Raw genomic sequence first — 24,904 nt, 5'->3', positions numbered from 1 at the left:
GCAGGACTGACTATAAGGTTCAGGAAATGATGTATTGCTTATAGACGAAGACTACTTACCAGAATTAAGATACTGTAATTTGCTGCAGGTCACAGGTAACTATTAGTACTTGGAAATGACAAGAATGTCTTCAGGAAAAATTTTAATCAAGGAGTAAGAATGCCAAATTACACCTAACTGCCTGTTCCACATTGAGTTTAACATTTATGAAATGAATTTTAGTACAAAACTCTAACTAATGATGTATAACATGAGTTTATCCCACATATTTACCTGCAAACTTGAGTTCAAAAAGCTGATTTTTCTCTACCTAACTGGTTATGTACATCGGGATGTAACTGAGATTGTGGGATCTGTACTTGTGAAATAACACTGCTTTATGCAGTATTTTAGAGAAGTATAGCTCTGGACTGTTCCTACACATTTACACCAGTATTTTCCTGGGGCAGTATTAATGAAATTGACCATTTCCTGAAAAGGAGAATCAGTGCTACTGTCTGACTCTCCCGCAGCCTTTGTTCCTGTTGAAGGATGAGTTCTGTCAACAGAAATAAAAATGTAACTGTAACTAAAGCCACAAGATGATAATTTTAAAATTTTACTGTCTCAGTTCTAGTAAAGACATCTTGCTGTGTCTGAAAGATGGATTTTAAAGTTTCAATGACTATGCTCAGATAAAATTGATGACACTTATTTAATTTAGTACCTCAGAAAAAACAAAGAAACATATTATCTCTACAATAACAGATGGTTCATTACTAGCCATGAATTCTTTTTTTACTGACTGGATTTAACTAAACATATCTGATAGTAATATAACAGATGCATGCATAAACTAATAAATATTAGTTCTCTGGGGCTTTCATTTTATGCATGATTTAATAACATCAGAATAAAACATGATGATGTTGTCTAATAAATGAAAAGTAGTAGTCATCAGCATTTTTAAAACAGCTATCATTTTATTCTATATTATTATTTTTAGATTGTTTCTCAAAACGACAAATTTGATGAACAATTTAAAGTTTCAAAGGCAAGAATTAACAACGTAACAGCAACAAATTTTTTAAAAAATTATATCATCTAACAAGCTAGATGGATAATAATAACAGTAATATGGCTTTTTCATAAACTTGGCAGGCCAATCGAAGTCAACCAGGTAAAACGGACAATTTATAGTCTTTAAGAGAATTTATCACAATTATCATACCATTGTGTCTAATAATTGGAAGGACACATGTAAGATTTGAGGAAAACTTTACGAGTGAGAAGAGACTGCCAGAGTGAATTTAGGAGTCTATGTTGATGTGGTGTGGGGATGTAGAGCTTGAGGAACAATAAACTTGCAATGAAAAAATTTGAGAAAAATTTATTTATGTATTTATTTTTTACTTTTTGACTCAAGGTCTTGCTATGTATTCCAAGCTGGCCTTGAACTCTGTAGTCCAGGCTGGACTTGAACTCGTGGTGGTACTCCTTGCCTCAGTAGCCCAAATACTGGGATCACAGGCCTCGCCTCCATGGCTGACTGAGAAAAATATATTTAAACAAAAATATCTCTGCAGAGTTTTGATGTATAATGTCTTCCTTTCTCTTTTCTTTCTTGTTCTGATGGTTATTTTTACTAGTATAGATTTGCAGTACAAAATGAAGATTTTCCTACCATAAGGATTTTCCAGACTTAATAAGAAATCAATATCAATTTTATCTTGAATAATCTTCATACTAACATTTTCAGAGCATATCTTTTACACAATACATTAATAAAGTATGTTGATCATATGAAAATGAGATTGCCTCTCAATCACCACATCTAGAAGGTTCCCAACTTATTCTTCAATAAAATATGCATTTATTTATCTTTAAAATAAAACAGGTTTGTAATATGAATTCATTGAGAACACTGTTGTGTTCCCAGCACAAGAAGAGCTCCTGGCAAGCAGTATACATAAAGACAGTATTTCATCAGCAGCGGCCATCATTTCACATTTATAAAATCTCTGAAATATGGGTTTCTTTTTCTTTTTTTTGCAAAGGCTACATTAACTGGCAGTACATTCCTAATTTCACATAAAATAGTACCTTTAACCAATGATGGAGTTTTAGAACAAGGTAAAATATATCATCTCCTGATATACTTGTGTATAGCCTTACATTACTTTGAAAACTACTCAGGTGTACACATCAAAGCTCATACACAAGTCTAATCTCAACATTCTAATTTCTTCATTTATTCTTTTTGTGGGGTGGAGTGCAATTAAAAAATATGCAACATCAAATCCATAATCAAATTTACCTTTTAAGTCTAAAGCACAATGTTCTAGAGCACATCACTAAAACATTTTCATCATGTATAACACAAACTTTAAATCTATTGTAGAGCAGCTACCCATTTTTCTCTCCCTCAGCCCCTTGAAACAATTTTACTTACTACTTCTATGAGTCTCATTCAGATCTCTCACACCTGAGTGGCTTATTAACACAGGGCTCTCCCGGTTCACTCAGGTTATGATGGGACTTCCTTCTCTCAAAAAGCAGAACAATGTTCAACTCTGTATATAACACATGTTCTTTTTCTATATTTTATCTGTGATGGACATTTACATTGCTGTCAAAAGTTGTCACTGGGAATGATGCTACAGTTAATATGGATCCTAATCATAATTCTTTTGGATAAATACCCAGGAGCAAGACTGCTGAATCACAAAGTAATTTGATTGTTAAGAAAACAATTTGTTTTCTACAATGGCTACACCTTTTCATAGTCTCACAACTGTGTATAAGGGTTCTAATTTCTCTATATCCTGACCGACATTTGTTATTTTGATTCTGATGGCCATCTTAACAAGAATAAAGGTGATACATCATTGTTGTCTTAATTTCCACTTCTGTTAATGATTAGTGAGACTGAGGATCTTTTCAGATTTCTGATTGCTCTTTGACTGTATTCTTTGGAAAAATTTCTACTCAAATACTTAACCAGATTTTCACTAGGTTAATTAGACTTTGGTTGGTTTTAGTTTTTGTGTTGTTGTATTTTGCTGTTATTATTTGTTTTTTATTTGTTTGCCTGCTATTTAGTGATAGTTCTTTATATATTTTGGAGAATAATTCCTTAGTTATATAGTTTGCAAATATTTTCTCCTATTCTATGTATTGCTTTTTTTCACTCATTATTTCCTTTGCTAAGGAGAATCTTTTTAGTTTGATGTATTTCTAATTTTGCTTTGGCTGCTGTACTTTTGGTGACATTCAAGAAATTGTTTCTAAGGCCAATGTCAAGAAACTATTTCCCTGTGGTTTATTCAAGGAATTTCAGTTTGGGAGTATATGTTTAAATTTTAATTCACTTTGAAATCACTTTTTTGCTAAATGATGATCATACTTCATTCATTTGTATGTGAATATTTGGTATTTTCAGTACCGTAAGTTAGAGACTATCCTTTCCCCTACTACTTATTACTGGACCCTAGTTGATAATAAGTTGAACACATGGAGGTTTCTTGGCTATTTTTTATGTGTATACCTGCATATCTTTATTATCTTCTTTTATATTTGGTTGAGTTTTTATAAGGATATTCATTAATTTCTTCCTCATTTTCTTTTCTGTATTTTCCTTTGATTAGGGGCTTATATGAAATACCTTATAATCATAAAATATATTTTAAGCTTATATAAAACTTCAATCACATAAAAAATTTTACACTATCAATTCTCCTCTCACTATACTTTTAAGCTTTTGAGGTCACAATTTACATCTTTTATGCTGTGTATCCATTAACGTATTTCTATAACATTATTTTTAAAACACGTCTTTCAATTTCTGTTCCAGAATTAAAAGTGATTTATGTATCACTATTACAGTATTGCAGCATTGTGTATCTGTATGTGTATGTGTATATATACACATAAACACATTTACCAGCACATTTTATACTTTCATATGCTGTCGTGTTGCTAGCTAGCAACCTTTTAAAACTTTTTTTCTTACTGTATTAAATGAGACTCCAGAATCTAAAAACTGTATTTATTTTATAAAACAAAAATTATCAAAGAATATACACATGTTTTTGGCAATCATAAATGAGAATTGAGGTACTGTTCTAATAAAACTTAGGGTACTAAAGGAGTTGTGTTCCCAAAACCAGTAACGCAGTTCTAATCCATAAATCTTTACCAAATTTAATACCTACCAGTTCCTTTGCTTAGATATGGGGGCTTAAAGAATTTCACAACACCATAGACGTTGACAATTGTACCACTCTTAAGCTGGCTCAGGGGTGTATATATATAATTTGTCACTGGAGCCTTAAAGAAAGAAAAGTCAGTGATTACTTATTAAATATTTATATTTTAAGATATTAGATTTATGCTTATAAATCAGCAAATCTGTATAACTGTATTTTATCCCGTACAAATGAATTTTATCCTTTATTCTTTATGAAGACATAGAATTTAAAAAAAGGCATGTACATACAGCCTAGAAAACTTACTGTGCAAACCAAATATTTTCTTCAGAAGTAACTGTTTTAAGTGGTATAATTGGCACACCAGCCCATAAAAACATAATAAGCCTATACTTTCACTTAAACATTATGCTACTTCAGTAAGAAACCAGAAAACAGCATATGAAAACATCAGTAGTTAATGAATAAACTGAAGCAATAACAGGAAATGCTTTTAAAATATGTATATCTTCAATGTCTAAGAAAACAGTTTCACTAAAAAAAAAGGTATAACAACTAGGTATAATGAAACATTTCTGAGAGTCTTAAAAGGGTAACTAAAATATTGGTCCTATGAATAAAGAATTTCATGTCTTATAATTTCAGAAAAAAAAATTTACTATCTAGAATACTCACAAAGGTATGAAAGGTTCTAAGTAATTAAATCAATTTAACTATCTTTTAAATTAGCATTTCTGAGGATCAGGTTAATGTCTGGCTGCGTCTGGAGTGCTGCACCCATCTTTCCTGAGAAAACTCCCAGGCCTGTTAGGGCTGGAATAATCCACCCCTTTGGGTGTGTAGAGATCTGACCTTAGACAGATAAACTGTTCCTCTCAAAAACCCCTAAAGTCCTGACTCCATTCCCTCAGCCCCTAAAGCATACAATCCAAAAACCAACATGTGGCCAATAACAATGTACCAAATATCCCGACTCCACCCTGGTTCCAATAGCATCCAAGAGCGCCACCCTGGCTCCACCCCCGCCTTACCCTATATAAGCCTGTGCATTTGCTGAATAAGGCAGAAGTGTTCTAGAAACCTTCCTGGAGTCTGTGTGGTGATTCCGTGCCTTGCACTCCCAGTCTGGGCCCCCTGAACCAAGTTCTGCTACCAGGCTCACGGACGAAAACAACACAGTTCCCTAACTTTGTTTGCAAAGAAACCACAGCGGATAACAATCATGATGTTATCAGAAAGAACCCTAAAAAAGTGTGAAGGTATTTTGCTTTTATCTTTAATATCACTTCAAAATTTAAGTACAGGGCTGGCTGCGGATTCAGCTCAGTGGTGCTGCCGCCTGCCTTGCAAGCTCAAGGACCTGAGTTTGATCTCCAGTACCAACAAAACAAAACAAAACAAAACCTTAAGTGTAATTTCTCTTTTTCTCTATTCTGTTATAAAGATTTTACTTGGACATAAATGGAGCTAGGTTCTGATTCATAATGGGACAAGGTGAATAAAAACTGGTAATAAGAGAAAAGAAAGATCAGTTGCTGAAATAACGTGCTTAAGTGTGGAAAGGGAATAAAATGGTTTATAGGGCTTTCCTGGCCCTGTAGACAGAAACACTATATTGACTCTGAGAAGGCTTCAGTTGGGTAGGTCAATCATCACCCACCCACCCATAGCCAAACTGGAAATAAAATTATCTATCACTCTGAAAGATAAAATTTTATCTTTCATCAAATAAGGATGGATTAATTTTAAATGAAACTGATTGCACAGATCAAATATAAAAGAACAGGGCTTAGAAATCTAATCAAACTTTAATACATAAAAAAATCAGGAGCTCATCAATGATGAAAGAATAATAGCATATGAAACAGAAGACAGAAGATATGTGCCTTTGCTAACAAAATAACTCCATTCAATACTCTTTCCTAATAAATACCTCTCGAAAGATCAACCACTATAATTATCCATGTAACTTGACTTGCTAACTCATGACCAAAGAAACCAGCTTAATTCTTAATTTAGCTTTCCAGATAATCAGCCAGTATGTGTCTATATAGCTGTTCTGTTTTTCGCTATACTTTTCATCATATATTATCTCTGCTTTGTAATCATTCTCTTACAAGTTTGTGTAATATACTTTTGAGTGAGCATATATTTGGGAACATGATAAAATTATATAATTCCCAATAAGTTCATGTTAGATAAACCTGTCTAATTCCCAATAAATTCTATGTTTGTAGCCAGTCTGTCTTGGTGACAATAAAGTACCACATTCCATAAAACAGGATTATAGAAGAGCACTCAGTTTTAAACTAAGAGATAAATGTATGTTGGGGGGATATAATAGGGGTAGGCATTATGGTTCAAATATGATGTAGTCCCTGAATTGAACTTTTATTTTATTTATTTTGTTTTGGTTTGTTTTTTTGAGACAGGGTCTCACTATGTAGTTGAGACTGACCTGGAACTCACTATGTAGCCCAGGCTGGTCTCGAACTCAAAGTGATCCTCCTGCCTCATACTCCCAAATGCTGGGATTACAGGCATGCGCCACCACACCCAGCTTAAACTGTTATTTTTAATAACTACACATGACTAGCTGCTACAATGATAGCTTATGTCCATAGTTATGTGGCATAAGATATTAAAACATGTTCATGAAAAAACTATGAGCTCACGACCAAAGAAAATCTGATAGTATTTTCATAAACCATTCAACGTGTAGAACACAAGATCCATATTTCACCTAGACATGAATATTTTTAATGTTCAGATATCTGAAAAAGTAGCCCATTATGGAATCAGTCAAGAAAATGTGAGCTATGTGTCAAATGAAATGTGACTTACATGTACAGGAAGTTAACCAGTGGGCAAAAACCAAGTACAGTAAGCAGTGCTGTATAAGATGCAGGAGAGAAAAGACACTAAGCAGCATAAATTCAACTTATTGATTTCTTTACTTTTTCCTTCTTTTCTCTCTTCAATAATGGACCATGTATTATACCGGGTGCTAAAAGCTAAATTTGTAAATAAAACACAACCAGTCCCTACACTAATGGAAGGACAGACCAAAAAAAGAGGAGTGACAATGCAATGGAGGGCCTTAGAAAGTCCCTTTGAGGGACTAGAGTATCAGTGAAGTGGCAGGGTATTTGGACAGAGTGTTCTTGAAAAGGTAAAGTAAGGAACCAATTAAGCAAAGAATAGAAGCTGAGAATGAGATAAAGCACAGTGTTCTAAACAGAAAATAAGGGGTTGAGAATTTAGCTCAGTGGTTCTGCTGCCTGCCTTGCAAGCACAAGGACCTGAGTTTGATCCCCAGTACCAAAAAAAAAAAAAAAAAAAAAAAAAAACCACAACCAAACCAAATAAACAGAAAATAATTCAACACTTGAAAATCTAGAAGGTGTACTTGCCAGAGTACAATAGAGGCAAAGGTGATTACAAGATTAGGCTGGGTACAAATACTGGGCCTTCAGATCACATAACTTGGCCAGTGAAACGATTTTAAATTCTGAAGATAGGACATATGAAATTGTCCTAAAGTGTTTGAAAAAGCAATCCTTTCATTTCTGGAAAAAAATATTTTCCTAAATTTTAAAAACACTTCTGGTTCAAGGATAGACTAACACTTAGTAATACATTCTGAAGAAGAAAAAAACAATCTTTTCAGGAAAACAGTAAGAACCTCATAAATAATAACTGGATGTTTTACTGATAACATCTGAAAGGTCCATGTTCACTTTAAAAATGCAAAATGAACATATGACAGCCAGAAATATTTAATTTAGAAATCTATTTAATTTAGAATTGTTAATTTAATTTAGAATATTTATTTAGGATTTAGTTTTGAAAAACTGTTTCTGTCCAGTTCTGAGGTTTCTTTACTTTTGCCTTATTCACAAGTTCACAGATGTGTCAAGTATTTCAACTTAATCAATCTACAATAATTTTGGGGAATATTAATACTTAGACTTAAATCACATTTTAAAAAGTATATCAACCCTTTATTGGTCAGTTTTCCCAAACACCAAATTTTAGTTATATTACAATTCAGAATTTAAAATCTGTGTCTTACAGTCATTGTTGACTGCAAAAAAGTCTCTGTACTATTTTCCCATTAAAAGCTAAAGATTTGGTTGAGCATGGGGGTGCACGCCTGTAATCCCAGCACTTGAGAGCTTGAGGCAGGAGGATCGCTGTGAGTTCGAGACCAACCTGGGCTACACAGTGAGTTCCAGGTCAGTCTCAACTATGTAGTGAGACCCTGTCTCAAAAAACCAAAAAAAAAAAAAAAAAAAAAAAAAAGCTAAAGGTTTAAAAATATAAATAGAAGACTCTATTAAACTTTTTAAATATACTGTCTTCTTTATAGTTTAATTCAGCAATATGTAGCCTGCCTATAAAAATGGGAAACTTTCTACTGCTATAATAAAATTTTATAGAAGTGTAAAACAATTTTTTAAAACAGCAAAATGTATCCAAAGTATGAGGTTGCCTTGAACTCATTATGTAGTCCAGGCTAGCCTAGAATTCAAGTGATCCTCCTGCCTCAGTCTCCTGAGTCCTGGGACTAAAGGCATGTGCATGCCTAGCTAAAAAATTTTATATCAAAAACCTTGCCAAATCACAATTTAGCAATCTGTTTACATACAAACTGATGAAAAGCAATAGAAATGAGTTTCCATATAATTTAAAACTAATAAAAATTTCAGTGTCTTTATGTAGTATGAAAATTTTTAATTTTCTTGCATAAGTATGGCTTATGCAAAATATGAACAGATACTTCAGACAGCAGAATAGTCAGATATTAATTACAGTATGAGGTAAATACATAACTCAAATATAACACTATGAGATATAAAAAAAATAGACATTCCCATTGGTGCTACTGGTACAACAGTACTTCAAAATGATTACGAAATAGACTAATTCAAAATCAAACTATAAAGTGGATATAAATGTATGCTTATCTATGTGTACATGTATGTGTGAAAATAGGAGTATGTATTCTAAAATAAATATTGTCTTACCAAAGACATTGATTCTGTGGCAAAATCTCTTACAGATTTAACGTAAACCTGGAAAAAAATGAGAGGGTTTATTTGTGTAAAAACTACTACAAGTGTGATTACAGTGTTAAAATCATACACTTAATTTTATAGTATTCAAATTCACTACAAAGGCATTACATGGTATGGATTACTTGTCAAGAGTGACATGCAAAGTTGTCTAGGTTACAATTAAAAAATTAACAGATGCAAGTTCAAATGAATGAAAATGGATTTTTAAAAAACAGACAATAAATTTTAAGTACACTGAAGTCAGTTCTCGGACAGAATAGGAAAGACAATAAACTTCTATCAGTTGAAAGCAAGTAGAAAATCTGAGTTGATACTAAAAAATTTTCCTGCATAGGGCCTTGGACTTTTTTAAAAAGAAAAAGAAAAGGAAATGCAGTAGTGATTACTGTAAATCTCACCCATCTTCAACCTAATGTAATAAATTTCATATCAAACAGGGCTACTTCTACCTCTCATAATGCCTTTGTGCATATTAGGAAAAAAAAAAAAAAAAACGACAGATGTGGGCTTGCAAGTTCAGGGATTTGCCCAACTTTATCTAACAACCCTGACCAAAGGGGTGGTTTTCAAGTGTGTATAACAGAAAGCAGCTGAAGAGGAAGACAATAATCATTTTTACAAAGAAATAGGAGAAAATTCATTTTACCTATAAGAAGTACTATTATTAATTTAAAATAAAATCAAGTAAACTATCAAAAATGTCTATTATTACAAAGAATTAGATGAGGTATTCAATGTCTATATGTCTCTGTAAGTTTCATTAATTGACAGTTATTTGCTAATAATATTTCCATCAACAATAGACTGCATATATAGTGGCAGTCCTATAAAATTATTTCACCTAGGGATACAAAGCTATCATAGTTCATTTAAATACACTCTCTGATCACACAGTTCTTCGTACATTTCCCAGTCATTAAAAGATTCATGACTATCATCATTAAGAGATTTATGATTGTATCTATAAAGGACCTTCTTTGGTATCGGAGTTATTCTAAATAAAAAATCAAATTTAAAATGAACTTATTTAACTACTAGGGCTCATAAAAGGATACGCTATAATACATGTTCTTTGGGCTTCGAACTTAAGAATACCTAGGGAGCAGCAAAAATGGCTTTCTCTGAGGTTCCCTTATCTAATTAAAGACCATGTCCACCAAAGAACATGACTGGCTTCATATTTCCTTATGATAATTCCATTTACCAAGGACAATTAAACTCTTATCATAAAGGAAGAGACTGATAGTCAGACAACATCCAACACCCAGAAGGATTCTGTCTGTGCTTCAGACTCATTATTGCCTCTAAAAATCACTTTCTACAACCCTAAAACTATTGGTATCTCCTCACTTCTTACCTATAAAGAGGATATTGAAATCTCAACTATCTGGCCCTTGAGTATTTTATTGTGTAAGGCTCCTGTACATCTCTATACACACTAATGAATTTGGGTTTTTTTCCTGTTAATCTTCCTATTGTCCATTTGTACATTCAATTATTGAACCTCCAGTGGGAAAGCTTGGACTAAAATAATTCAGTCAGGCTAAGTAGTTTATGCACTGACTTACAGATGTCTATCTAATCTTTAATTCACTGAAAGAACAATATAAGAAAATAAAAGTTGTACTTACATAAAGAGTTGATTTGAAGTCTTCAAATGCTTCCAATGTTTACCTTCTTATAAAGTTGCTGGCAAACAATAAATCCAGCCACTACAATAGTGTCCTAGATAGAAAAAAGTAAATCAATCATTAAATACCTGTAATTCAGAATGTCATATACTTACATTATTATATTATCTAAAGCAGAAAATACCACTATAAGATGGAAAATTGGTTAACATAAACTGATTTAATGCTTACAGAAAATATGATTCAGATTATCATCGCCTCCGAAGGGCCAGAGTATGTTTCACTTCATGGACCAGAAAAACACTAAGTAAACCACTTAAAAGATTGTATTTAATGACACTTCAAAGCTCAATATTTATCCCAGTTTATGTAAATATGTTGTAAGAACACAGTAAGCCCCCCGCAAAGTCGCAGTTCAGTTTGAGGCTTCCCTTGTTCCTGGATTTTTCCTTATAACCTAACCAATAATTGTTCTCAGAAATCCCTGCAATTTCACGGAACAACAAATATCCTCCACAACTGTTTTTATGCCAGGAGGTCCACAAGTAGCCAATTCGAAAGCATTATTCAGTTCTTCTTCCTGCCGATTGGCTGCTGTTCCACAACCCATTTCCCATTTCTGGCAGATGCTCCAGCATTCTCACATCATAACAGGCTGCTGTACCAGGTGTAGCTGTCTGGTTCTGCTCTTCTTAAAGCCCTAAGATCCCCAAGGTGCCACTAACATGAGCCACCATGTTCAGCAATTTGTAATAAAAACAAAAAAAACTTCATACTACAGTTTTGAAAAAATCCTTGTATGAAAAAAACCTCATTTTAAAAAGTGAAAGCTAAAACTGAAGCAAATGCCTTATATGTCTATAAAATGTTTCATTGTCCAGCAAAGTAAGAGTTAAAATCTTGTTACCATTATTTTTGGTGTTTTAGGATTTTGACAAAGGAGAAAGACAAAAATCAAATTAGAAAAGTTCATTCCTTTATGCAGAAAGTTTTACATTTGCTTTGCAACAATCTTTAATCATGTTAACATAACCTCTAAAGTAAATATACAAAAAACCCTCAAATGAATAGTATTCATGGATTTTAAGCTCAGAAAGGTTTTGAAGTAAATTATAAACTCAGTCTTCTTATCATTATATTTTAAGAAATAAAATCATGACTTACGATCCTATTATTTGACAAGTACTAATTAGCTTGCTATACTTCTATTTTCATGATCACCTATTTAATATTTATTTATTTCAATAGGGAAAACATTTTTCACATTCAGTTTAGTAGCATATATTAAATACCTAATATGTTGTACATGTTTTATAGATGCATTGTACATGTTTTATAAATTCATTATAACACTCTTACATTATTTCCCAAATAAATATTTACCAAATACAAGAATCCTAAAGAAATATAAAGATAAAAATGTGTTAAAATATAGGCAAATAAGTTCCTAATATTCAATATCGTGCATTTATTTTTAAAATGTTCACTTACACATCTAGGATAAAATAAGTGAAAATAAAACAATTTATAAAACATGATTAGTATAAAATTATCTGATAAAAATAGGCATATGGAGGTTTACATATACACAAACACACACATACCAACCTATGTAGACACACATGTAGGCTAGAAGGATACACATTAAAGCATACCAGTGACTTTACCCAGAGAATGGGCTGGGAGATGGTAATGGGTTCAGAGGGGATGAGGAGATTTTTGCTTTTTAGATTATATCCTTTCACACTGCTTGAATGTTTTTAAAAGCATGACAACACAAAAACAACAAAATCTTCTAAAATAATATTTGCAAGACCTTATTCAAATTCATAATAATTTTCTCAAGGTAGGAAAGAGAAATAGTTGTGGAGATAGTTTCTCCACTTACTTCAAGTTCTTTAACAGACTGCAAGTTCTTTAGCCTTAGAGTGTTGTCTTAATAATAAAAATCACAGTAAAAAAAAAATCAAGGGAGTTAATAAAGGCTTAAACGAGAAACACATGGATGGTTTTTTCAATCTATAAAATTCCACACAAATTTAGTAACATTTTCAGTAATAAGATTTAGTTTATTATTATGACTAAATGTTAAATACTGGTTATAATAAATATTTAAAAAATAATACTTTTACCACCTATTCGTTAGACAAAATCTACCTCACAGCCTTTAAATTCAGTCATATAATTTGCTATTGAACTATGTAAAATAAAAAAAGGAGGATAGGAAAAGGAACAGAAAAGTTCTTTGGTCTTCTTAATGCACCACAAGTTAGACTGTATCACTCTATCTCTTTACATTATTCCACTTCAAAACATCTGAATGCGTTGCTCAGAAAAAATCTTTAAAAATTATGAATCAAAATTTAAAAACACAATTACATATCCACACTCTCATGAACACAATCACAGATAAACCCCAAGAGTCATGAGGTAAAAGAAATTACAAGAGATTCAGGCTCTCAGGTAAAGCAATTTTATATACATATAAACAATACATACATACCTCTCTCATAGCAATTCTACATAAAAAACTTCCTCCAAAGATTTTTTTTTGTTTTTCTTAAAAGTTTCTGCATTCATATTAACACTTGACTCTCATAAACATATTTTTTTTTCAAAAATAATTCAAGATTTTTGTGAGTTACTAACTTCTAATATCAAATCATTATTTCTGGGTAATGTGGCCTCAGCTAATTATTCTCAGAGGTTAATATTAAATTTACCTATATAACTACGACAGAATCACATGAAATTCTGTCTTTAAGAAAGCAGTGTGTGATAAACATGAGTTCACAGATCTCTTAGTAATTAAATAAAATGTATGGATGACTTCTTCAGAAAAGAAAACACATACTACACATGTATATTTTAATTGCTTTGAGAACCTCTTACATCCCTTTACACATAGTGTGAAGTCTAACCATCTATACTATAGCCTGATGGCCCTTTCAGGTAAATTAAGTAAACATTTTAATAGGTATTTAACTCTTGACACAGGACACTAGAGCCTCTTCTTGATCATTCATTAAAATGGATGTTTCTCCCTTGAAGGAATTAGAAGTGGGCAGTTCAATGTCTCACTTATTTAAAAATGTGAGGAGAGAAGAAAGGAAAAGCAAATTTAATGATCTTAGCAAGTTGAAAGGACTCAGACTACAATTTCCTGGCCTAGATCTTAGATATCAAAAGAGTATATCTTTAAAGAAAGAGTTCATCTGAAAAAAGAACAAAAACTTCGTTTCATATTCTACAGCCCATAAAAATTAAATATTAGGCCAGGAGTGGTGACGCACGCCTGTAATCCCAGCACTCGGGAAGCTGTGGCAGGAGGATCGCTGTGAGTTCAAGACCAGCCTGGGCTACATAGTGAGTTCCAGGTCAGTCTCAACTACACAGTGAGACCCTGTCTCAAAAAACAAACAAAAAAAAAACAAAGCAAACAAACAAACAAAAAATTAAATATTAGGAATTCAAAGTACTGTTGAAAAATTGCTTATGTATACCTAGCCAAATGAAAAATTGATAAGTATTAATACCATTTGTTTGATGTCATGGTTTGTTTCCTTAATAATATCTTGAAATATAATCATCACTGTAACAGTTTTAGGAAGCAGGACCTTTAACAGGGGCTCTGCCTCATGAAGGGGATTAAGGCCTTTATGAAAGCATGAGCTCAGTGCGCCATCTCCTCACTTCCCACTGTGTGAAACAGTATGAAACACTCAAGGCACCACAAAAGAATCACAATGCCAAACTTGCCAGCACCTGCATTATGTACTTGCCTGTCTCTAGAATCATGAGCCAATACGTTTTTGTTCATGATAATTATCCAGTCTTCCATATTCTGTTGCAACAGCACAAAAGAGACTAAGACATTTGTTTTTAAACTTAATTCTTTTTCGACAGCGGAATGATAAGTTAGATAAAATATCTTTTGAAACTCTAGAATCAATTGAGTCATTAAGCAACATTTAAAAATATTCTCCTGCAACAAAACATAGTAGTAGTCTCTAGTTTAAGATAAAAGATATACGAGTTAACTTTCTAAAGAAGTGGATTTGTCCCTCTTAAATGCCTATTTATATTCTAATTTTTATTCATACTCTCTTCTGTCCTTTCTCATTCTCATCATTTACAAAGCCTATCTTCCTAAAACCTATGGCATGAGTTCAGGTCATCATAAACACTGAATACTTAAAGAAGCCCAACCATTATCTCAAGCATGAATTAAACTGATATACAGCACATATTCAAGAGAAGGAATAATAACAGTAATGAGAGAGAGAGAGATGTTGTAAAGAGGTCCTTGCAATGAATGTTTAATCTAGACTCCCAAGACAGATTTTACAAAATCAGTGCCATCTCTCAAGTCTACTGATTTATAAATCATCACAATTTCTGCAACTATAGTATGTCCGAACAATACAGAATTATCAGCTAATGTTAACACTCACTTTACATTAACTTCAATCTGGAGACATTCACTGTTAGTAAAAGTACAGTAACCATAGAAAAGTAAGATGAGAAGACAAATTCCTGGGCTCAGATGCCCAAATGCTATTCCATTGACCTCTTCTCCTTATCTACTTACAGATAAGCAAAAATAACCATGATCAGGTACTGAGCTCCTACTACGTGCCAGTGGTAGATATGTCTAATACTGACAATAATCCAGAAAGGTATTTTTATACAAAGATGAGTAATACTAAGAGCTTTGCCTCAGAGTTTCAGATAGCCTGGGATTTAGACACTCTGACCTTCTTGGCAGACCTGAACAACAAACTCACCCTTCAGAATTTCTTGTACCTGCTAATTCCTGTTTAGAGCACTACTACTTCAGATATTTGAAGGATCACTTCATTACTTCTTTCAAGTATCTGGTCAAATGTTACTTCAGTCTTCCCTTCATCACCAGATTAAAAACGTATCTTTCTTTCCTTCTTATATACTGTATTTTATCCCTTCTCCACTTTGTTTTCTACAAAGCTGTTGTCACTTGAATAAGAATGTATTCATTTATCTATTATTGTCTGTCTTCCACTAGAAAGTAAGCATAAATGCAATTTTGTCTGCTGAATCACCAGTGCTGAGAAACAAGGCCTGGCTCCTAACTGGCATTAAAAATATTGTACAATAACTGCATGAGTGACGGATTACACTGATGCTCTTAGCTTCTATGAAACTTGGATATATTGAGGAATAATATTTAAAACAGTTTAAATTTTAAAGAGACTGAGGATGATCCTTCATTTTGCCTCAAAAGAATTTAGGAATTATAAATATTCTGACCTGAAAAAACCAGAAGACGCCAAATAGAGACAAATTTCTGCATAATGCATATATTTATGTGTTCATTTTTTTCACACTGGCAGCAACAAAAAAAGACTATGATTAAGGATAATTTTGTTTTTGAATAATCTTTTCAGTATCACTTCCTTTTTGTTTTTCCCTCCATGGAAGCAATTTGATATAATAGTTCTCTAAATAATTTAGGATACAGAATTTAAATGATTTTTCAAAAACCAAAAACCTTAATGGTCAAGAAATATACAGAATATACTGATAGGGTTTTTCCTTCCAAAAGCTGCAGAGTTTAATTCCCTAAGTAATGCACTTCATAATTCCAAATAAACACCCATTATACTAAATAACTAATACAAAATTTATAGGGAACACATAATAACCAAGAACAGCTGTTTATATCCAAATATTTACTTACTATAGAAAAAGGGAGAAAAATTAATATTCAGCTCTTTTAAAAATTCAAATTCAAAGTTCAGGAAACAGATGTTCTTAGAGATATTTGTGTTGTCTCAAAAACTGAAACTAAGCCCTTACCCACCACACATATACATCTGCACACTTAACTAATCTGCATACATAACTAATCAATTTCAGACAAGTTGTACCAATGTTTTAGTTTTGATCATTCAGGATAGTTCTTCCATTACTATAGAATCTTCACAGTGATTTCCCTACACAAATAAAAAATAATTCATAAAATGATCAGGGAAGAAAGAACACTGATCTGGTATTTCATTATATAAAGTAACCATTGTTATTTTAAATGTAATAATGGAACTGTGCTTGTGTACAATACACAAAGAAATAGGAAGACAAGAAAGAGTTCATTTAGATAACATATATTTCATATTTAGAAATTGATGCTAATATTCAGGCAATATAATGGGATTATGGCATGTACTGGTTTGTATAACACACATATGTATAATGTTTGTAGTCTTCTATTTTAAATATTAAAATATTATGGTTTAAATTTCATAATTCCTGATATTTGACTCAATAATCTATGACAGTAAAATGAGTAGAAGCTGGAACAATAAGATAAACTCAGTAAGTACTTAAGTTAGATGTTGGATATACAAACACTCATTGAATTTTGGTACTTTGGTGTATTTAAAAATTTTTCACAATAAAAAGTTTAAAGACTAATAAATAAAATGTTGCACTAAAAACGAAGCCATCTGCTATTTGGGGCTTTGCTTAAATTTTGCCAGCATATTTATAGTTTAGTGAAGCTGCTACTAATAGCTCTATTATAGATTCTACCATTAAGTGATTTCCCATTAAACTAGAGATAGTGAAGTCCACAGGCCAAGCACTGCATCTTATTAATTTTGGTTTCTCCAGAGTCTAGCACAGCATCTATCAAAATGTCAGTCTTTAATAAATGTTTACTGAGGCTGAATGAATGTAAATGAAGAAAGAGACAAAGCACAGACAATCTCACTTTGCTGTATGGTTTTGCAAAAGGCAGAGTTTTCTCCTCACATATCATTTACTTGTTAATAACAATCCTAATCATAAGGGACTGAACTCATGGCCTTGCAAACACTCTAGCAAAGAGCTACATCCCCATCCCTGAAACCTTTTTCTAATATTCTTTTAGCAAAAGGTGTAAGGCTAAACAAGTTATTTGGAGACTTAGGGCTGATTCAAAAATGTATTTATTAGCTACATGCATTGACAGCCTTGTCTATCAGATCTGGTCTAGAAGATTTCCAATTTACATCAAAGATACGATATAATTCTTTTTTAAAAAGATTTTTTTGTGTGTGTGGTACCAGGGATCGAACTCAAGTCCTTGCGTTTGTGAGGCAGGTGGTAGAACCACTGAGCCAAATCCCTGGCCCAGATACGACATAATTCTTAAAGACAATCAATTCCATATATATATATATATTTGGTTGTTTGAGACAGGGTCTTGCTATATAGTTCAGACTGGCCTCAAATTCTAGTTTTCTGAATGTTTTCATCATGGAAAGTATATTTTATAGAGTATGTTTTCTGCATCAACTGATAGGATCACATCTATGTATGTGTATGTGTTTGTGTGTGTATGTTTTTCCCACTTTTCTTCTATTAATATGATATATTGCAAAAAGTGATTTCCTATGTTGAATCTGATTTGCTTTCCTGGAAAACTTCTATTCCATCATGGTGTCTACTCTTTCTCACATGCTCTTAGACTAACCTGGCTTCTATTATGCTGAGAATTTCATAGGCATGTATTTTTAAAATAACTAATACAAAACATTGCAAGCAAATAGAGTTATAATTCATATTTCATTCAGAACTAGGCTTACTTTAGGGAGAAATGCAATATAATTTTAGATATTCTGTTGAATACTGAAAATTAAAATGAAATGAGAGGAAAAATTACTCCTCTGTGCACCAGTGATCAGTTTTACACATTCTTAAGACTATTGCAATTTATAAAAGCCTTTTTCTTTATTTTTTTTTACCGCCAGAAAATACTGACAAAATCTCGTAAGTTTATACAGCATCACTATTAACTTTAATTTTATTTCTAGAGCATTCCAGAAATACTGTAACCAGCATCTCAAAATGAAACTTTAACAGTTAGATTTTTTTTTCCCCTTTAGAAACAAGTGACTTCTCTGACTTCCTCTGGCCAACCTAGGGCACTAGCAACTACCCACACCGCTCCTCAGAGATGAACAGAGAGAAGCTCTTGATGCTAGGACCAGGAGGTCAAGTCAATTTCTTTTCCTTTGTCAAGGAGGGAAGACGTGTGGATCCAGAAAGGAATTGAACAAGCATTAATATATTTATTTTTGTCTCATTTTATCCTCTCCTTACACTGTTCCTTCCTATAAAAGATCCTAACACACCCCTACTGGTGAGATGGTATCTTAGTTACTTCTCTCGTTGCTGAGTCAAAAATATAGTTCCCGAGACCCAAAGTTAAAGGAGGAAAGGTTTGTGTCAGCTCACTTCATAGAGGTTTAAATTCTGAGTCAGCTGGCAGGTAAGGCAGGGTGGCAGGGCAGAAGGGCATCAGAGAGGAGAAAAAGTCCATGGCAAAGCAGGCAGGATGCATTGAACAGCAGCAGCAAACAGCAAGTGCTGAGCCTGCCTTCTTTCTGTCTGTATATATTCCATCTAAACTACCAGCACTTTGGATGGTACCACCCACACCCAAGATGGGCCTTCCCATTACCCACATCCACATCTATGCTAAACCAAACAGTGAACTAATTTAGTGCCATACACACTTAATCCTCGCATCACAAATCCTAGATCCAGCCAGCTCCAAAAAGTCCCATGAGCACATAAGGCTTTGGGAGGACATCTAGATACAAGACATAATATGTTCCTCCATCTCTTCAGACCTCGCTTTGAGTAAATCCAAAATAAGTGGCCTCCTCTGTATTGTTCAGCAGTGAGCAAATGAACCTGAGCACATGAACCTAAGTGGCCAGTAACATCATTAAACTATTTTATCTCTTCAAAGACATTTACATGATGCATTACTAATTTTCTGAAAAAGAACATGCTGATGGTGTTCACCTCTGAATTTGAACTTTTTCTACTGAGAAAAACAACATACATATAGAAAAATATAAATTATAGATATAGCAGGTTTATATGCACAAAATCGAGGACAACTATATTTTAAAACTATAGTTACTTCAAAACACAATTATGAACAAAAATGTTCATAATTTTCACTCAGCTTGCTCTAATACTTTCCTGCAAAAGTAATATACAGAATGCTACTACACATTAAAATAAAAATTATAACAAGTTTAGAATATCCATGACATAAATAGCACCTAGTAACCCTCTTCTATAATTGGTGTGTTTTTTTCATAGTAATAACCAAATGAATTGGGTAAATATGACTAAATGTATATGCCTAAGAGATAAATCAAAAAATTTCATCTTTATTAATGATAAATTTTAAGCAATAGAAAGTTATTAGTGTAAAGGTTCTTTTACATTGTTCATTCTTTATTTTCCCAATGATTTTTCTCTATCAACACTGCAGACAATGGAGTCTTTAACAAGAGCCTTTGCCCATTTACACTTCAGTACAAAAGGACTGGGAAAGAAGATCACACTTGTCCAAATAAAACCTTAATGAAATATTTAGGCTACAAATAAATTTCACTGACAAGGTTACAATTAGTTCTGTACATGAACTTCAAAAATATGTTCATAAATACTTATACTGTGCAATAATAAATAGGGCTTCTAATATGCATCATTTTAAAACTGAAAATATCAAAACTATAAATACCAAAAGAACTTATTCCCTTTATCTAATCCAACCCAAAAACATGAACCAATGATTTTATTTTAAAATAACTGATTTTATTTTTCAAAATGTTTAAAATAAATCAACCAAACTGCAGTAAACGTTTAGCCAGATAAGGAAATCCTATGAAAGCAAGTCTTTAATAACTAATCAAGTATTGAAGATCAAGAAGGGATTTACCGTACTGATCGACTCATTAAAGATATTTACCAACTAACTCTCACCTTAAGTATTAGTGAGGAGGACAGGAGACAAATCTAACAACTGAAGTAATAATGAGTCCTTTTAAATGGCACATATTGGCCAACTCTCTGCAACTATTTAGGTGGATTTGGCATTTTAGAATCTAATCTCCATTATCCTCATTCCCCCAAAGTCACCCACCTCTCTGTGCTACCTGAGAGAAGTCTCATTCACATTAGTTTTCCAACATTATTCTAAGAAACTCTATTATTAGATTTTCATGCGTCTATTTATGGAGCATATGAAAGATCTTTTCAATATCTGCAGACTTCACTGTGACTTAGAATTCTATTGCAATCCTTATATTACATATTTAACTGAGCCCTTCAAAACAAGTATGGATGCACATTAGAACATTATTGTTTCTCAAATGCAAGACAAAGTGGCTACTTATCAAAACTAAACATCTCTAACTAATTTTTTTAAATTTTTTTTATTTTTTTTTTATTTTTTGGTACTAGGGATGGAACTTGGGACCCTGCACTTGGGAGGCAGACGGCAGCACCACTGAGCTAAATCCCCAGCCCAAGATCTCTAACTATGAAATGATACAAAGAATTTTTGTTTCTGAAGTAATAGGGACTAGATTATTGTCTGGAGTTAAAACAGGAAATCAAGAAAAAAATATATGAAACAACAGTCTTCAAAACAGTACACAAAAGAAAATGATTTATTTTAGAAAGAAATAAAAGTGATAATCCTAGCTTATTTCCTGGAGAGTTTATAGGAAGTGGAAAACGGTGGATAAATCCAGGCAGACATAGCTTCATTGTGTTAAGAAAAGTTCAGAGTCTTAGGTGTCACATGCCTTAGAATTGTCAAGACAGAGGGTGCAAGAGGAAAGACTTCAAATGAGGGCTGAGAATATTTTAGAAGTATCCTCCAGGCTGTGGAAAAGTCATCTCTAAATGTGTGAATAAAAAGTATTCTAGAAAAGTAAAAAGCCAACTAAGAAGAGTTGCACAAAATAATCCTGAGATTCACGAAGGGCTGGGGATTATTTTGGTTTTAATAGCTAGAATACAAAGACTTCCTTATATGCAGAGGACAGAATAGAATCTTCAAAAAGAAATTCCTTTAGTAAGAAAGAAAAATTAGTCCTAGAATAAAAGCTACTTTGGACCCACATTAACAAAGTTAATTAAATGGGATTTCAATAACATTCAATGCACCTCCAAACACTAACAATATTTAAAGGATGACAAATCCATGTAGTCAGCAACATCTTAATGGCTTGCAACCAGCAGGACGGCTAGGCAAGCAAAAAGGAAGTACAAGCACATAAAGGACGAAAAACTAAAATCATAAGAAAGAATAAGGATGAAGCTCAGTTGCAGATTAACTTGCCTAAAAGGTGCAAGGTCATGGATTTGATCTTCAACACTGCTCATCTTCCAACCTGGTAATTAAAGGAAAGGATAACAACACTAGCAGGAGAAAATCTTAAAACAGATTAAAAAAAATATTATGTTCTGGAAAGAGTGGAAAACTTGAGTACAATGAAGAGAAATGATAGGTACCAAAAAGACTCAGCCAACTGGAACTTCAGTCGAAATACTGGAAGTTGATATACTGAATAGTTACCAGTACATTAACAAAGAAGAAAGTATTAAACAAACAGCAGATATCTGTAAAAATCAACAAAATAGGCCTCTTGCTAGAAGTGATCAGGAGAAAAGCATGACAGTAGGCCTAAATTAACACACTGAAAATAAGAAGAGAGACTCCACTAGAGATCCTACCAACATTAGGAGTATTAAAGAAATATTATGAATAACTTTATGTCAATACACTGAAATATATTTAAAATATAAAAAATGGATAATTTCCTGTAAAAGCACAAACTACTAAAGTTTCCTCAAAATAAAATAGACGGAATAGTTCTACATTAAAGACATAGGATTCAGTGTTTAAAACTTCCATATAAAAATATCCCCGGAAATAGCTGGCTTTGACGGTCAATTCTAAACTAGTTTAAGAAAGAAGTTACCATTCTTCAGACTCTTGCAAAAGTAGAAGACAAGGGACAGCAACTGATCTCATGAGAATAGCATTATCATACCCAAAATCTTCAACATTACAAGAAAGCCTGAGACCAACACTATTTGTAAGTATAGATCTAAAGATATTTAACGAACTATTAGCAAAGGAAATCCAATAAAAAATGAAAAAAGGACAAAAGACTGGAATTAAGTAGTTTATCCCCAAAATACAAAATTACTTTAACATGGTAAAATCAATCAATGTAACTATATAATAATAAACTAAAATAAGAAAAACTATCATGATTAAGAGGCAAATGACACAATTAGCAAAGTCCAATATACAATCGTAATAAACTCTGAAGAAGCAAGGGGAATTTCCTCATTCTCATCGGGGCAATTACATAGCTAACACCATGGTACCAAGTGCTTTTGCCCTTAGCTTTGAAAGGGAAAACGAATATACATTTTGACCTGTGTTATTCAGGAAAATTGTAATCAGTGTAGTAAATAACAAAAAATTAAAAGCTTTTTGATAAGAAGAAAAGGCTGTTATCGTTCACATATGACATAAAGGTCAATGCAAAAAATTGTAAAGATCTACAAGATTTACTAGAAATATTAAGAGAATAAACAAGAATGCAGGACACATGATCAACATACAAAAATAAACTATATTTCTATATTCTGGCAGTAAACAACTAGGAATTAAGACCTAAAAAATTAAATTGGATCAAAAAGCATGAAAAACTCTGACATATAGTAACAAAATATGTGCAAGAGCCATAAACTGAAAATTTTAAACATTAAGAAATATTAATGAACAAAATAATGAGGCATTAGGAAAAGCAAATGGGTCAAAAACAAATCAAAACAAAACATGATTAATGTCAAATCTCCCCTAAATGATCTATAGATTTAAGGCAATAGCAATCAAAATCCCATTTGGTTGTTGCTGGTATATAAAGAAAAAAACTTATATTTGTTTACTTACCATATAGTCAGCAATATCACTATATTTGCTTATTAAATCTTGTATTTTTCCATAGACAACTTGAGATATCTCACATGTACAGTAATGTCATTTGTCAGTAATAGTGCTAGTAATTCCTTTTGCTCTGGATATTTTTTTAATTCTTCCGTCTTTACGTAGTGTAAGACAAGATGAGGACCTCTCATACAATGCTGAATACAAGTGGAAAAAAATGAGCATCCTTGCTATATTGCTGATCTCAGGATGAAGGTTTAACATTTAACCATTAAATATGATATCTGCCTTAGAATTTTTTGAAAATATTCTTTATCAGATTAAGAAAGTCTCCTTATATTCCTAGTTGTCCAAGTGTTTTGATCATGAATTGATATCAAATTAAATTACATATTTATATGAAGTAAAATAAATTTTACAAATGAAAATATGAAATACCGATGGCAATGTAAAATAACCAAAATTCTCACACACTGCTTATGGAAATGTGAACTAGTGCAAAAAGTTTGGAAAAATGTCAATACCTTACTAAAAACGAACAGATATATACCATACAACATAGCAATTCCACTACTCAGTATATACATGTATGCTTAAAGAGAATGCACGTATTTTCTAAAAACATGTACAGGTATACTTAGTACAGCCAAACACAAAACTGCCTTTTTCAACAGCAGAAAAGACAAACTAACATATCCATACAATGGAATACTGGGTAACAATGACACAGAATGCACTAAAATATTACTATTGGTCAAATCTCATTAACATGTTCAGCGAAAACAATCGTGCAATAGAGAAACTACTATAAAATTGCATGTGTATAAATTTTAAAAACAAACTAATCTATGGCACTGTAAGAATAGATGCCCTCAGAAGTACAGTGACTAGAAGTGGGTAGGAGGATTCTGATCATGGTCTTTTCTGGATATAGAAGCTAATTACAAATGTGTTCCTTTTATAAAAATCGTGTGATTTGTTCAATATTATATATATATGAAACTACTATAAAATTGCATGTGTATAAATTTTAAAAACAAACTAATCTATGGCACTGTAAGAATAGATGCCCTCAGAAGTACAGTGACTAGAAGTGGGTAGGAGGATTCTGATCATGGTCTTTTCTGGATATAGAAGCTAATTACAAATGTGTTCCTTTTATAAAAATCGTGTGATTTGTTCAATATTATATATATATATATATAT

At 32.5% G+C, this 24,904-nt stretch overlaps 1 protein-coding gene across 2 annotated transcripts in view; it reads right to left on the bottom strand.

Moving 5' to 3' along the window:
* The window catches only part of Pot1 (protection of telomeres 1), an 81,011-nt gene that overhangs the window by 53,450 nt on the left and 2,657 nt on the right, over positions 1-24,904 (bottom strand). Inside the window, exons 2-5 of one of the 2 annotated variants that reach the window (XM_010635373.3) lie at positions 23,705-23,895; positions 10,900-10,993; positions 9,218-9,265; positions 4,194-4,308 (exon numbers count right to left, since the gene is read on the bottom strand). In XM_010635373.3, the coding sequence (XP_010633675.1) occupies positions 4,194-4,308; positions 9,218-9,226 (124 nt within the window). In that variant the 5' untranslated portion in view covers positions 9,227-9,265; positions 10,900-10,993; positions 23,705-23,895. The remainder of the gene's footprint in view (positions 1-4,193; positions 4,309-9,217; positions 9,266-10,899; positions 10,994-23,704; positions 23,896-24,904) is intronic. The other variant, XM_010635371.3, reaches the window with a different exon arrangement.

This window comes from Fukomys damarensis, unplaced genomic scaffold, assembly GCF_012274545.1.
Source record: "Fukomys damarensis isolate Sample0158 unplaced genomic scaffold, DMR_v1.0_HiC HiC_scaffold_4, whole genome shotgun sequence".
Taxonomy (NCBI): Eukaryota; Metazoa; Chordata; class Mammalia; order Rodentia; family Bathyergidae; genus Fukomys; species Fukomys damarensis.
This window is presented reverse-complemented; position numbering and strand designations above follow the sequence as displayed.